General features: G+C 40.8%; 1 protein-coding gene across 2 annotated transcripts in view; it reads right to left on the reverse strand.

Moving 5' to 3' along the window:
* The window catches only part of ano2a (anoctamin 2a), a 78,930-nt gene that overhangs the window by 43,658 nt on the left and 21,442 nt on the right, over window positions 1-13,830 (reverse strand). For both annotated transcript variants that reach the window (XM_072911848.1, XM_061925025.2), the window contains exon 3: window positions 13,497-13,805. In XM_072911848.1, coding sequence (XP_072767949.1) covers window positions 13,497-13,805 — 309 coding nt within the window. The remainder of the gene's footprint in view (window positions 1-13,496; window positions 13,806-13,830) is intronic.

The following is a 13,830-nucleotide window of genomic DNA, read 5'->3' on the forward strand; positions in this document are numbered from 1 at the left end:
CAACACAAGTTTTTCGAAAAAAAAACTAGCTTAATGGTAATATACACTATATTGCCAAAAGTATTTGGCCACCCATCCAAATGATGAGAATCAGGTGTCCTAATCACTTGGCCCGGCCACAGGTGTATAAAATCAAGCACTTAGGCATGGAGACTGTTTCTACAAACATTTGTGAAAAAATGGGCCGCTCTCGGTGATTTCAGCGTGGAACTGTCATAGGATGCCACCTGTGCAACGAATCCAGTTGTGAAATTTCCTCGCTCCTAAATATTCTAAAGTCAACTGTCGGCTTTATTATAAGAAAATGGAAGAGTTTGGGAACAACAGCAAGTCAGCCACCAAGTGGTAGGCCACATAAACTGACAGAGAGGGGTCAGCATAGTGCAAAGACTTTCTGCACAGTCAGTTGCTACACAGCTCCAAACTTCATGTGACCTTCCAATTAGCCCACGTACAGTACGCAGAGAGCTTCATGGAATGAGTTTCCATGGCCGAGCAGCTGCATCTAAGCCATACATCACCAAGTCCAATGCAAAGCGTCGGCTGCAGTGGTGTAAAGCACGTCGCCACTGGGCTCGAGAGCAGTGGAGACTCGTTCTCTGGAGTGATGAATCGCGCATTTCCATCTGGCAATCTGACGGATGAGTCTGGGTTTGGAGGTTGCCAGGAGAACGGTACATTTTCAACTGCATTGTGCTGAGTGTGAAATTTGGTGGAGGAGGAATTATGGTGTGGGGTTGTTATTCAGGAGTTGGGCTTGGCCCCATAGTTCCAGTGAAAGGAACTTTGAATGCTCCAGAATACCAAAACATTTTGGACAATTCCATGCTCCCAACCTTGTGGGAACAGTTTGGAGCGGGCTCCTTCCTCTTCCAACATGACTGTGCACCAGTGCACAAAGCAAGGTCCATAAAGACATGGATGACAGAGTCTGGTGTGGATGAACTTGACTGGCCTGCACAGAGTCCTGACCTGAACCCGAGAGAACACCTTTGAGATGAATTAGAACGGAGACTGAGAGCCAGGTCTTCTTGACCAACATCGGTGTGTGACTTCACCAATGCGCTTTTGGAAGAATGGTCGAAAATTCCTATAAACACACTCCGCAACCTTGTGGACAGCCTTGCCAGAAGTTGAAGCTGTAATAGCTGCAAAAGGTGGACCGACAAATAACCCTATGAGTTAGGAATGGGATGGCACTTCAAGTTCATATGTGAGTCAAGGCAGGTGGACGAATACTTTTGGCAATATAGTGCACATTGGCTTTGCTATTGATATGTTACTGATTAGCAATTTCACATGGCATATTTTAACCCCTCCAAATGTGTTAATGAAAACTCCAACTGAGATGCACGTTACCCTGATGTGGGATCTGAGCCGAGGATGTCGTTGTGGCTTGTGCAGCCCTTTGAGACATTTGTGATTAAGGGCTAGATAAGTAAACTTTTATTGACGATTGATTGACACAATCAAACAGCTGGCGCGTACTAACAAGCGGCTAGCAGCTAATTATGTGTTTCCATACACAGTTTGGAAACGCTCCCCTAAACTACCAAATTATGGCAAATAAACTGCATTTCTTGGTATCTTAAGTATTATTATCAAATATTATTATCACTGGAGGACTAAGCCAAGAACCGAGAGCCAACCAGGAGCAGGCATGCTAATAGCTAAGCTAACATAGCTTTAAAGAAGACCAAGAAATAAGTGCTTAGTATATTTTAAGAAGTGTAAATAGAACCATGTTGCAGTAGAAATTAACAGGAACTATATAGTATCAGTATACGATCAATTCTATAGTGATCAGATTTATATTTTTGTTTCTCAATCATTTTTTCGTTAATGTTTACAAACTCAAAGAATAATTTCTTGAGGGCAAAAACAAAAGGATTTAAAAGAGTAGTAGTAGATAATAATTTTTGCTTTTGTTTAGTTACTGTGTACTGACTTTGTTTTCATCAAACAATTCTATGTAATAAAAGAGAATAAGGAAGTAGTTTAAATATTGTGTTGATAATTTTATTAAACTGTCAAAAGCACTCCCCATAAATACATTTATACATGTGATCGGTATTGGTATCGGCCACATAAAACTCATGTATGATTGGAATCGGCCACGTAAAACCTTGATCAGAATATCGCTACTTGCCAGAAATGTAGTTTATTTGAGGATTATTAACTAATGGGAGTGGCTTACATACATAGTTAGCTGTCAGCCAGGGGAATAAAAATAAAGCATCAGCCAGAGAAGATCGGCTGTGAAAAGCATAAATAGGCAATAACTGGCAATCACATACTTTTTTACAGAAATTGTTCAGTACTGATCGGTGGTCGATTAATCGGAGCATTTCTAGCTTCAATCAAAATGCAGTTACTCAAATCAAAACGCTGGTACTCCCAACACTGAAAGACACCCTTCACTGTTCCCAAAAAACAAAAGTCGGTCATAGACAGATGGTCCCCAGTGAGGACTGAGCACACGCGTCGACACATTCAATCAAAGCGAAACCCACCCCATCAGCCCCCATATGTGTTCATGTGCCAGCACAAACACTTCTCTCACTCTTAATAAGGCCCTATAATCTGGCCTTTGGCTTCACACTTATGGTCAGCCAGTCTTAATCCTCGGCCAAAACAGCAGCTGATACAACACGCAAGTGTCCTCGCAACACACAATGCACAACACAACACAACTCGCTCCCAGATGTACAATACGTGCACAATCCTTTCTAAAACAAGTGAAGACATGATGTTCTCTTTGGAACTGGAAATAGATAATCACTGTGTATTCTACTAGGAATCGTTACAAGACCTATAAAAGGAACATTTTTTGATCATTTTTTGGGAGATATTATTTTTTTAAATATATGTTGATCATAATTTGTTTTTAACTTCTGTGTATTGTGTGCAAAATAACAATGAAAACTTTGTAATTTTTGGATTGAATAAACAGTGTTAGTATTTAATCATGGGCATAATAACTGATTAGCCATTAATCTGATTTTGGAGCAATTTAGTCAAAATGGAGTGCACTACTTGGCTGCAACCAGCACAGGCGCTGTTGTTTCAGTCAATTAGTTTGCAGTCCAAATAATTTAAACCAGGGGTGTCCAAACCTTTTGACTTGGGGGCCGCATTGGGCTAAACAATTCGGTCGAGGGCCGATAGCCAACTGCATGTAAAGTAACTACAAAATCCATAACCAGTGAAGTTGGCACGTTGTGTAAAATCGCAAATAAAAACAGAATACAATGCAATCCCTTTCAACCTATATTCAATTGAATAGACGAGACAAAGACAAGATACTTAACGTTCAAACTGAGAAACTGGAAAATTTAGCTCATTTGGAATTTGATGCCTGCAACATGTTTCAAAAAAGCTGGCACAAGTGGCAAAAATGACTGAGAAAGTTGAGGAATGCTCATCAAACACATGTTTGCAACATCCCACAGGTGAACAGGCTAATTGGGAACAGGTGGGTGCCATGATTGGGTATAAAAGCAGCTTCCATGAAATGCTCAGTCATTCACAAACAAGGATGGGGCGAGGGTCACCACTTTGTGAACAAATGCGTGAGCAAATTGTCGAACAGTTTAAGAACAACATTTCTCAACGGGCTGTTGCAAGGAATTTTGGGATTTCACCATCTACGGTCCGTAATATCATCAAAAGGTTTAGAGAATCTGGAGAAATCACTGCTCATAAGCAGTGACATTACGGACCTTCGATCCCTCAGGCGGTACTGCATCAAAAACTGACATCAGTGAGTAAAGGATATCACCACATGGGCTCAGGAACACTTCAGAAAACAACTGTCAGTAACTTCAGTTTATCTGTAAGTGCAAGTTAAAACTACTATGCAAAGCAAAAGCCATTTATCAACAACACCCAGAAACGCCGCCGGCTTCGCTGGGCCCGAGCTCATCTAAGATGGACTGATGCAAAGTGGAAAAGTATACTGTGGTACTGATGAGTCCACATTTCAAATAGCTTTTGGAAACAGTGGACGTCGTGTCCTCCGGAACAAAGAGGAAAAGAACCATCCGGATTGTTCTAGGCGCAAAGTTCAAAAGCCAGCATCTGTAATACACCTCGGGGTGTATTAGTGCCCAAGGCATGGGTAACTTACACATCTGCGAAGGAACCATTAATGCTGAAAGGTACATACATGTTTTGGAGCAATATATATTGCCATCCAAGCAACGTTATCATGGACGCCCCTGCTTATTACAGCAAGACAATACCAAGCCACGTGTTACAACAGCATGGCTTCATAGTAAAAGAGTGTGGGTATTAGACTGGCCTGCCTGTAGTCCAGACCTGTCTCCCATTGAAAATGTGTGACGCAATATGAAGCCTAAAATACCACAACGGAGACCCCGGACTGTTGAACAACTTAAGCTGTACATCAAGCAAGAATGTGAAAGAATTCCACCTGAAAAGCTTCAAAAAATGGTCTCCTCAGTTCCCAAACGTTTACTGAGTGTTGTTAAAAGGAAAGGCCATGTAACACAGTGGTAAAAATTCCCCTGTGCCAACTTTTTTGCAATGTGTTGCTGCCATTAAATTCTAAGTTAATGATTCTTTGCAAAAAAAAAAAACGTTTCTCAGTTCGAACATAAAATATCTTGTATTTGCAATCTATTCAATTGAATATAAATTGAAAAGGATTTGCAAATCATTGTATTCTGTTTTTATTTACAAATTACACAACATGCCAACTTCACTGGTTTTGTGTTTTGTATATACAGTATATATATCCATCCATCCATTTTCTACCGCTTGTCCCTCTCTGGGTGATATACTGTATATATATATATAATTGGATATAAAGAGTATGTGAAAGTTTGACTTCTACCTTGTTTACTTCCGTGACGACCTCCCTAAGGTTTTGTAATCAATCAGAAATATCAAGCAGCTAAAATGTGCTAAACATGGATAAGTGTGGAGAGTGTTTTGCATTTTTCCCATGATACTTTGTAATGGATTTAAATTGGTGTAATTTTGAAATTGTTACGGTGAATGGACATCTTTTATACAAATTCAGTGACCATGTCTATTAACATTTTGTATTGGTTAGATTTTTCTTTATTAATTTTTTATTTTAATCACCATGATTAGGGAAGGATGTTTGCATTGGGTCATATAAGTAAATGCTGCACATTACCACATTCAGAGCATAATTAAAGGACATTGACCTGAAAAAGTCACATTGTCCACTAGATAGCGACATTGTAGCAGCATCAAAAGAGTCAGACTTTCGAAATAAATGCAATCTCCCTGCGGGCAAGATTCCTTATTAAACTCATGACGACTCGCGGGCCAATATGACAACGTCAGCGGGCCGCACTTCGCCCACAGGCCGTAGTTTGGACACCCCTGATTTAATGATGACGAGTTTTGCCCAAAATGACTAAAAAAACATTTTAAGTACCGGTATTACAATCAGTTTAATTGTTAATTTAAAAAAATAAATCTAACAAGCAAATTAGTTGAAATTTCACTTCTACTCAACTATTTTACTGTCAAAGAACAACGTTATGCTTCACCCACCAAGCCCCCTTTCTTCATATTTCGTGTCACCTAAACCGGATCAAAATTGCCATTATTAATCACCCTAAGCTAGTTGAACCGGTCCCGTGTTTGTGACCATTATTTCACAGAGGGCAGTTTGGTTATATACAAACCCCATTTCCATATGAGTTGGGAAATTGTGTTAGATGTAAATATAAACGGAATACAACGATTTGCAAATCATTTTTAACCCATATTCAGTTGCATATGATACAAAGACAACATATTTGATGTTCAAACTGATAAACATTTTTTTTTTTTGCAAAGAATCATTAACTTTAGAATTTGATGCCAGCAACACGTGACAAAGAAGTTGGGAAAGGTGGCAATAAATACTGATAAAGTTGAGGAATGCTCATCAAACACTTATTTGGAACATCCCACAGGTGAACAGGCAAATTGGGAACAGGTGGGTGCCATGATTGGGTATAAAAGTAGATTCCATGAAATGCTCAGTCATTCACAAACAAGGATGGGGCGAGGGTCACCACTTAGTCAACAAATGCATGAGCAAATTGTTGAACAGTTTAAGAAAAACCTTTCTCAACCAGCTATTGCAAGGAATTTAGGGATTTCATCATCTACGGTCCATAATATCATCAAAGGGTTCAAAGAATCTGGAGAAATCACTGCACGTAAGCAGCTAAGCCCGTGACCTTCGATCCCTCAGGTTGTACTGCATCAACAAGCGACATCAGTGTGTAAAGGATATCACCACATGGGCTCAGGAACACTTCAGAAACCCACTGTCAGTAACTACAGTTGGTCGCTACATCTGTAAGTGCAAGTTACAACTCTCCTATGCAAGGCAAAAACCGTCTATCAACAACACCCAGAAACGCCGTCGGCTTCGCTGGGCCTTAGCTCATCTAAGATGGACTGATACAAAGTAGAAAAGTGTTCTGTGGTCTGACGAGTCCACATTTCAAATTGTTTTTGGAAACTGTGGACGTCGTGTCCTCCGGACCAAAGAGGAAAAGATCCATCCGGATTGTTATAGGCGCAAAGTTGAAAAGCCAGCATCTGTGATGGTATGGGGGTGTATTAGTGCCCAAGACATGGGTAACTTACACATCTGTGAAGGCGCCATTAATGCTGAAAGGTACAAACAGGTTTTGGAGCAACATATGTTGCCATCCAAGCAACGTTACCATGGACGCCCCTGCTTATTTCAGCAAGACAAGGAAAAGATCCATCCGGATTGTTATAGGCGCAAAGTTGAAAAGCCAGCATCTGTGATGGTATGGGGGTGTATTAGTGCCCAAGACATGGGTAACTTACACATCTGTGAAGGCGCCATTAATGCTGAAAGGTACAAACAGGTTTTGGAGCAACATATGTTGCCATCCAAGCAACGTTACCATGGACGCCCCTGCTTATTTCAGCAAGACAATGCCAAGCCAAGTGTTGTATCAACGTGGCTTCATAGTAAAAGAATGTGGGTACTGGACTGGCCTGCCTGTGGTCCAGACCTGTCTCCCATTGAAAATGTGTGGCGCATTATGAAGCCTAAAATACCACAACGGAGACCCCGGACTGTTGAACAACTTAAGCTGTACATCAAGCAAGAATGGGAAAGAATTCCACCTGAGAAGCTTCAAAAATGTGTCTCCTCAGTTCCCAAACGTTTCCTGAGTGTTGTTAAAAGGGAAGGCCATGTAACACAGTGGTGAACATGCCCTTTCCCAACTACTTTGGCACGTGTTGCAGCCATAAAATTCTAAGTTAATTATTATTTGCAAAAAAAAAAAAGTTTATGAGTTTGATCATCAAATATCTTGTCTTTGTAGTGCATTCAATTGAATATGGGTTGAAAAGGATTTGCAAATCATTGTATTCCGTTTATATTTACATCTAACACAATTTCCCAACTCATATGGAAACGGGGTTTGTACATGGGAAAAAAAGGAAAAAGTAGGCTTCGCTAAACATCTTAAAATAAAGCCCTTCGCCAACTATCAATAACATGTGAGTGTAATGTTAAGTGTTGTTAAAGTTTGTGTTCTCCTGTCCTACTTCTTAATGTCAAAATCTACAAGATTTTATATGCACTCAAAAACAGCAGAAAATGGGAGATTTGTAACTTGAGTCAGGATCTTGGTAAACAGGGGAACATTTCCAGGAGTCTGAGCATGTGTCTGATGAATTAACGTTTCCCAGCATGCCTTGTTGTCGTTACAACTTTTGACTGTGTTATTGTGCATCTTCAATGGGTTATTTTGTTCAGACAGGGTTTAATAGCTAAAGGTTGTCAGATGTGTACAATAAATCATTGCTACTTTTGGTGATAAAGTGACACCCATAGAACGGTTAGTGCGATGCGTCCTATTAATACTACCGTGGCCTCCAGTGTTATGTAAGAAGTCTATGAGATTTTGTTGATGGAGAAGGTCTATAGGGGTTCTTATTTGATTAAACTGACTTGCAGGCAGAACCTGTGTTAATTCTTACAGGCTGGTGGGCCAGACTTTAATAATCGTGGTTTACTGTATATCCTCCTAAGAACCAGCGTCCTATGTTTTAGTCCAATACTTGTGTCAGAGAAAAAAAAAACAATAAAAAACTAATGCAAAACACAAACGTCCACTGTTATCTATGAGGATATGTAAAAAGTAGATTAAGTGTGGGTAAACACAGCTCATTGGCATTAAAGCTACAGACTCACAAAACGGTGTGTTTGCCATGATCCCACATGACAGTTTGGACTATGTCCGTTGTTTTCCTGTGTTTAGAATCACTTCCTTGAGAAGGACTGCTTTAGTGCCACCTTGTTCCCTTCTTCAGTGCTGGTTCATTAATTAGTATATGCCAAAGTGTGTTTTCTAAGTTACAGCAAGACCTTTGTTATTTTGTTCTGCCTGGTTCCCAATGAAACAACCTTCTGCCTGCGCGACGCTTGCCTTTTCTGCTTCTTGGGATCACGACAACAGCCGACTTGCGGCATCATCACATTTTTCCCAGTAGGGCTTCCTGATTGTGTGTGTATTGTAAATCCCACATTCTGTATATCCATGTACATTCTGACTGTCATAATTCAGTATAAAGAACTAAATGTTATTCTGTTTTTTGAGATGCTCTGTTTAGTTTTTAACTGAATAAGACACTCAGAATGTACATGAAAATACAGAATGTGGGATTTACAATATTAACAATACAACACTGATTATTGAGAATGTATGAACGTTGCTCCTCTCTTTCCCAGACCACCTCCTTCATCTTTTATAATAGAGCAACAAAGATGCAACAAACATGGCCAAACATAAATGCAAAGAGTAAAAAAAACATCCACATATTCGATATAATATCACTGTTCTGCAGAACTTTGTTGTAGAAATCTGACTCCGTCTAACTTTCGCTATCAGGCTTTTTGCCCTGTAAACATACCCCGCCCAATCTGCCCCACTCTGTTCGTGCCCGGTCTGCATGAAGCAGAGCTTCGTATGTCACTCAAAAGTGCAGATTCTAACCAATTGAATAATTTCTATAGTTGGAAATTATCCAGCGGGCCGCATTGAAATGTTTATTATGTTGTGTTATGTCCAGGTAGCCCAGTTAACTGACTTTTTAATGCTGTTTTATAAGACCCGTGTCACGTGACTTCAAACTTGACACCTCATTGGCTGATTCTGAGACACGATCGATTGCTTCAGTCTTAAAGGCCTACTGAAACCCACTACTACCAACCACGCTGTCTGATAGTTTATATATCAATGATGACATCTTAACATTGCAACACATGCCAATACGGCCGGGTTAACTTATAAAGTGCAATTTTAAATTTCCTGTGAAACTTCCGGTTAAAAACGTCTAGGTATGATGACGTATGCGCGTGACGTCGATGGTTGAAACGGAAGTATTGGGACGCCATTGTATCCAATACAAAAAGCTCAGTTTTCATCGCAAAATTCCACAGTATTCTGGACATCTGTGTTGGTGAATCTTTTGCAATTTGTTTAATGAACAATGGAGACTGCAAAGAAGAAAGCTGTAGATGCGATCGGTGTATTAGCGTCTGGCTACAGCAACACAACCAGGAGGACTTTGACTTGGATAGCAGACGTGCTATCCGACGCTAGCCGCCGACCGCATCGATGATCGGGTGAAGTCCTTCGTCGCTCCGTCGATCGCTGGAACGCAGGTGAGCTTCGGTGTTGATGAGCAGATGAGGGTTGGCGTAGGTGGAGAGCTAATGTTTTTATCATAGCTCTGTCGAGGTCCGTAGCTAAGTTAGATTCAATGGCGTCGTTAGCAACAGCATTGTTAAGCTTCGCCAGGCTGGAAAGCATTAACCGTGTAGTTACAGGTCCATGGTTTAATAGTATTGTTGATTTTCTGTCTATCCTTCCAGTCAGGGGTTTATTTATTTTGTTTCTATCTGCAGTTAAGCCCGATGCTATCACGTTAGCTCCGTAGCTAAAGTGCTTCACCGATGTATTGTCGTGGAGATAAAAGTCACTGTGAATATCCATTTCGCGTTCTCGACTCTCATTTTCAAGAGGATATAGTATCCGAGGTGGTTTAAAATACAAATCTGTGATCCACAATAGAAAAAGGAGAGAGTGTGGAATCCAATGAGCCCTTGTACCTAAGTTACGGTCAGAGCGAAAAAAGATACGTCCTGCATTGCACTCTAATACTTCACTCTCACATTCCTCATCCACGAATCTTTCATCCTGGCTCAAATTAATGGGGTAATCGTCGCTTTCTCGGTCCCAATCGCTCTCGCTGCTGGTGTAAACAATGGGGAAATGTGAGGAGACTTTCAACTTCTGACGTCACGCTACTTCCGGTACAGGCAAGGCTTTTTTTTTATCAGCGACCAAAAGTTGCGAACTTTATCGTCGTTGTTCTATACTAAATCCTTTCAGCAAAAATATGGCAATATCGCAAAATTATCAAGTATGACACATAGAATGGATCTGCTATCCCCGTTTAAATAAAAAAAATTCATTTCAGTAGGCCTTTAATATACCAGAAGTGAGTCTTTCTTTTTGAAGCAGCAAATTTTTCGACACTGAATTTTTCAGCACTGAATTTTTTATACCCCACATTTTTTTTACACTGAAATTCTTTACACTGAATTTTTCATACACTGATTTTAAAACAATGAATTTTTAAACACACGCATTAATCTAACATAAAAAACCCCAACTAAATTCCATCCATCCATCTATCCATTTTTTACCACGTGTCGTTTTACGGGTCCCGAGGGATGCTGGAGTCTATCCCAGCTGCACTCGAGTGGAAGGCGGGGTACACCCTGGACAAGTCGCCACCTCATATCAGGGCCAACACAGATAGACAAACAACACAAGGTATGTTGCTAACAAACTGACAAACAAACCTTGGCGAAAACATAACCTCTTTAGCAGAGGTAAGAAAGTCTGCGTTCTGCAAAGCAAAGCGCGCCACTTTCGTTTTGAGCGTTCCCAAGGCGACACAGAGCCAAGCGGTCACAGAGCCAGGCGGTCACATCGCACCGCACAGCGGGAAATCACCAAAAAATGTTCAACGCGGGAAATACGAGTAAACTAAAAAGCGACTTGGTACATCCTCAATCTATCCATCACTTTTCTACCGCCTGTTTCTCTCGATTCGAAAATAAATATATTCCTGGACACGTCGCCTACTTTCAAACCGTCCATCCATCCATTTTCTACCGCTTGTCCCTTTTGGAGTCGCGGGGGGTGCTGGAGCCTATCTCAGCTGCATTCGGGCAGAAGGCGGGGTACACCCTGGACAAGTCGCCACCTCATCGCAGAGCCAACACAGATAGACAACATTCACACTCACATTCACACACTAGGGCCAATTTAGTGTTGCCAATCAACCTATCCCCAGGTGCATGTCTTTGGAGGTGTGAGGAAGCCGGAGTACCCGGAGGGAACCCACGCAGTCACGGGGAGGACATGCAAACTCGGGATTGAACTCAGGACTACTCAGGACCTTCGTATTGTGAGGCACATGCACTAACCCCTGTTCCACCGTGCTCCCCTACTTTTAAACCGTAACACAGAAAATATATTTGAACCCAGCGAAGCCAAACATCAGTTTGTGAGGTATTTGCATTATTAAAAGTTTACTTGTCTGAGAAACAACATTTTCCAGCCTGGTATAAAAAAACTGACCACAGTAGAGGACATTGCTTCCCACAATGTAAAAGTTGAAAGAAACTAAACTGTATTATTGTTTTACACTTGTTACACTGAATGTTTACATTTTTATTTTAAAAACATCAACTGTAAGTTGATGTTTTTTGTTCTTTCAAATATTTGCTTGAAACAGTGGATGTTCTTATTTGCACTTGAAATATAGTAAAAAAAAACATGATTAGTTTATCCTAAACATTCCTGTCACTTCATTTTACACACTATGCCATTTTTACCAAACTTTTTTTGGGACGTGTACCACAATAATATCGCACTGTGGCCTTAATACCGTGGTAATATTGTACCGTGAGATTTTCAACTGTTACATCCATAGATATAAATGATACAAATTTGGCCGATGATAGTTTTCAACCTGCTCAGTGGCCTATTGGTTAGATTGTCCGCCCTGAGATCGGTAGGTCGTGAGTTCAAACCCTGGCTGAGTCATACCAAAGACTATACAAATGGGACCCATTACCTCCCTGCTTGGCACTCAGCATCAAGGGTTGGAGTTGGGGGTTAAATCACCAAAACGATTCCCGAGCTTGGCCACCACTGCTGCTCACTGCTCCCCTAACCTCCCAGGAGGTGGAACACAGAGAGTAATTTCACCACACCTAGTGTGTGTGTGTGTGGCTATCAGTGGTATCAGTGGTACTTTAACTTTAACACTCGCGGTCTGGTAACCTAGCAAAACAGGAAGTGGTCAGTAAGCGATGGGAGGGACAGGCTAAACAGCCAATCGCATTCAGTATCAACAATCAAGTTTGGTCGCGCTATCTCACTGTTGATTCTCTGCACGGAGTGAGAAGAGAATTTAAAAATGAGTGCTGCAGAGATGGAAGAAATTGTAGATAAATCAGGAAAAGTCACATCTAGAGTATGGCAGTTTTTGGGATCATAGTCCTTTTTCACGCTTATCTTTTTTTTTCATTCCCTATATTCGAATGTGTGGAAACAGGTAGGAACTAAAGTACAGGACTGTATAACTAAAATAAATAAAATATAAAAAATGTGCTACTTTGAAATAATAATTTGGTCCAATCACATTTAAATAATAATTACTGCATAACACCAACTAATTTCCATACTTAAATACAAATAACAGACCAAATTAAATGTGTATGCCAAAAACCAAGAAACTTCCTGGCGGTAAACCAGCAAAAAAAAAATTATTCTGAGGTTTCTCTGTTCACATTTTCACACTTTGGACTTTTTGTTATACTTAATTAAGCATTTATTACATATTCCTTATTTTTCCACCTTCATTTTAAGAGGTTATTGTTTCAAACTCCCCGCCATATAGATCACAGTACCTGCACACCACCGCTCTCATTCAGCGGCCTTGCAGAAACTATGTCTGCGTATTTAAAGTTACGAGCACTCGACGCGGTTTGGATTTTATCAATTTTTTTTATTGATTACACTTTTTAAACGAATAACCTAAGCAACAGCGTATTAATAAAATATGTTCTTTAATTGAATAAAACAATTAATTGTTGCTTTTAATTTACTATTGTGGCACTTCTGAAAAACGATCTGGCCCATGATGAGCTCTCAAACATTATTTACGGCAAAACTGTGTTGTAAATCCATTGCTTCTTGCAGGGACACAATTGAGTGCCCTCAACTTCAGACTCTCACTCATCCTTGATCTGTTTGGCAGCAGTCCAGTGACAGGATTTACATTCACTTTACTTAAGCGTGACCCATAAGGGTCTTGTCGAAAGAAAAGTAAAGCGTCCTAGAGAGCAGGGTGGTTGCAGTACGTACCTCTTTATCACGTTCTAGCTGCAGTCCAGCGTCCAGCAGGCCGGCCTCAAACTCCTCCCTCATCACAGCCTTCTCCTCCTCGGTGAGCTTTGACTCCTCCACATCTCCTGAAGGAGCTCCTCCAGCGTCCCCCGACTCCGGGTCCGCTTCCCATAAACCCGGCATGGGTATTGAGATGCTACCATTGGACGCGATAGAAAGGCGGGCCTTGGATGCTCGCCTTTTTTTGTATTTGTAGCACAGAACGTAATCCACCTTTCTCTTGCCGTCGGCAAAGAAAATCCCCGGCCCGAGGTCGATGCCGGACTCCTACATAGTGGGAGATATGATACAG

The sequence above is a fragment of the Nerophis lumbriciformis genome, linkage group LG29 (assembly GCF_033978685.3).
Source record: "Nerophis lumbriciformis linkage group LG29, RoL_Nlum_v2.1, whole genome shotgun sequence".
NCBI lineage: Eukaryota > Metazoa > Chordata > Actinopteri > Syngnathiformes > Syngnathidae > Nerophis > Nerophis lumbriciformis.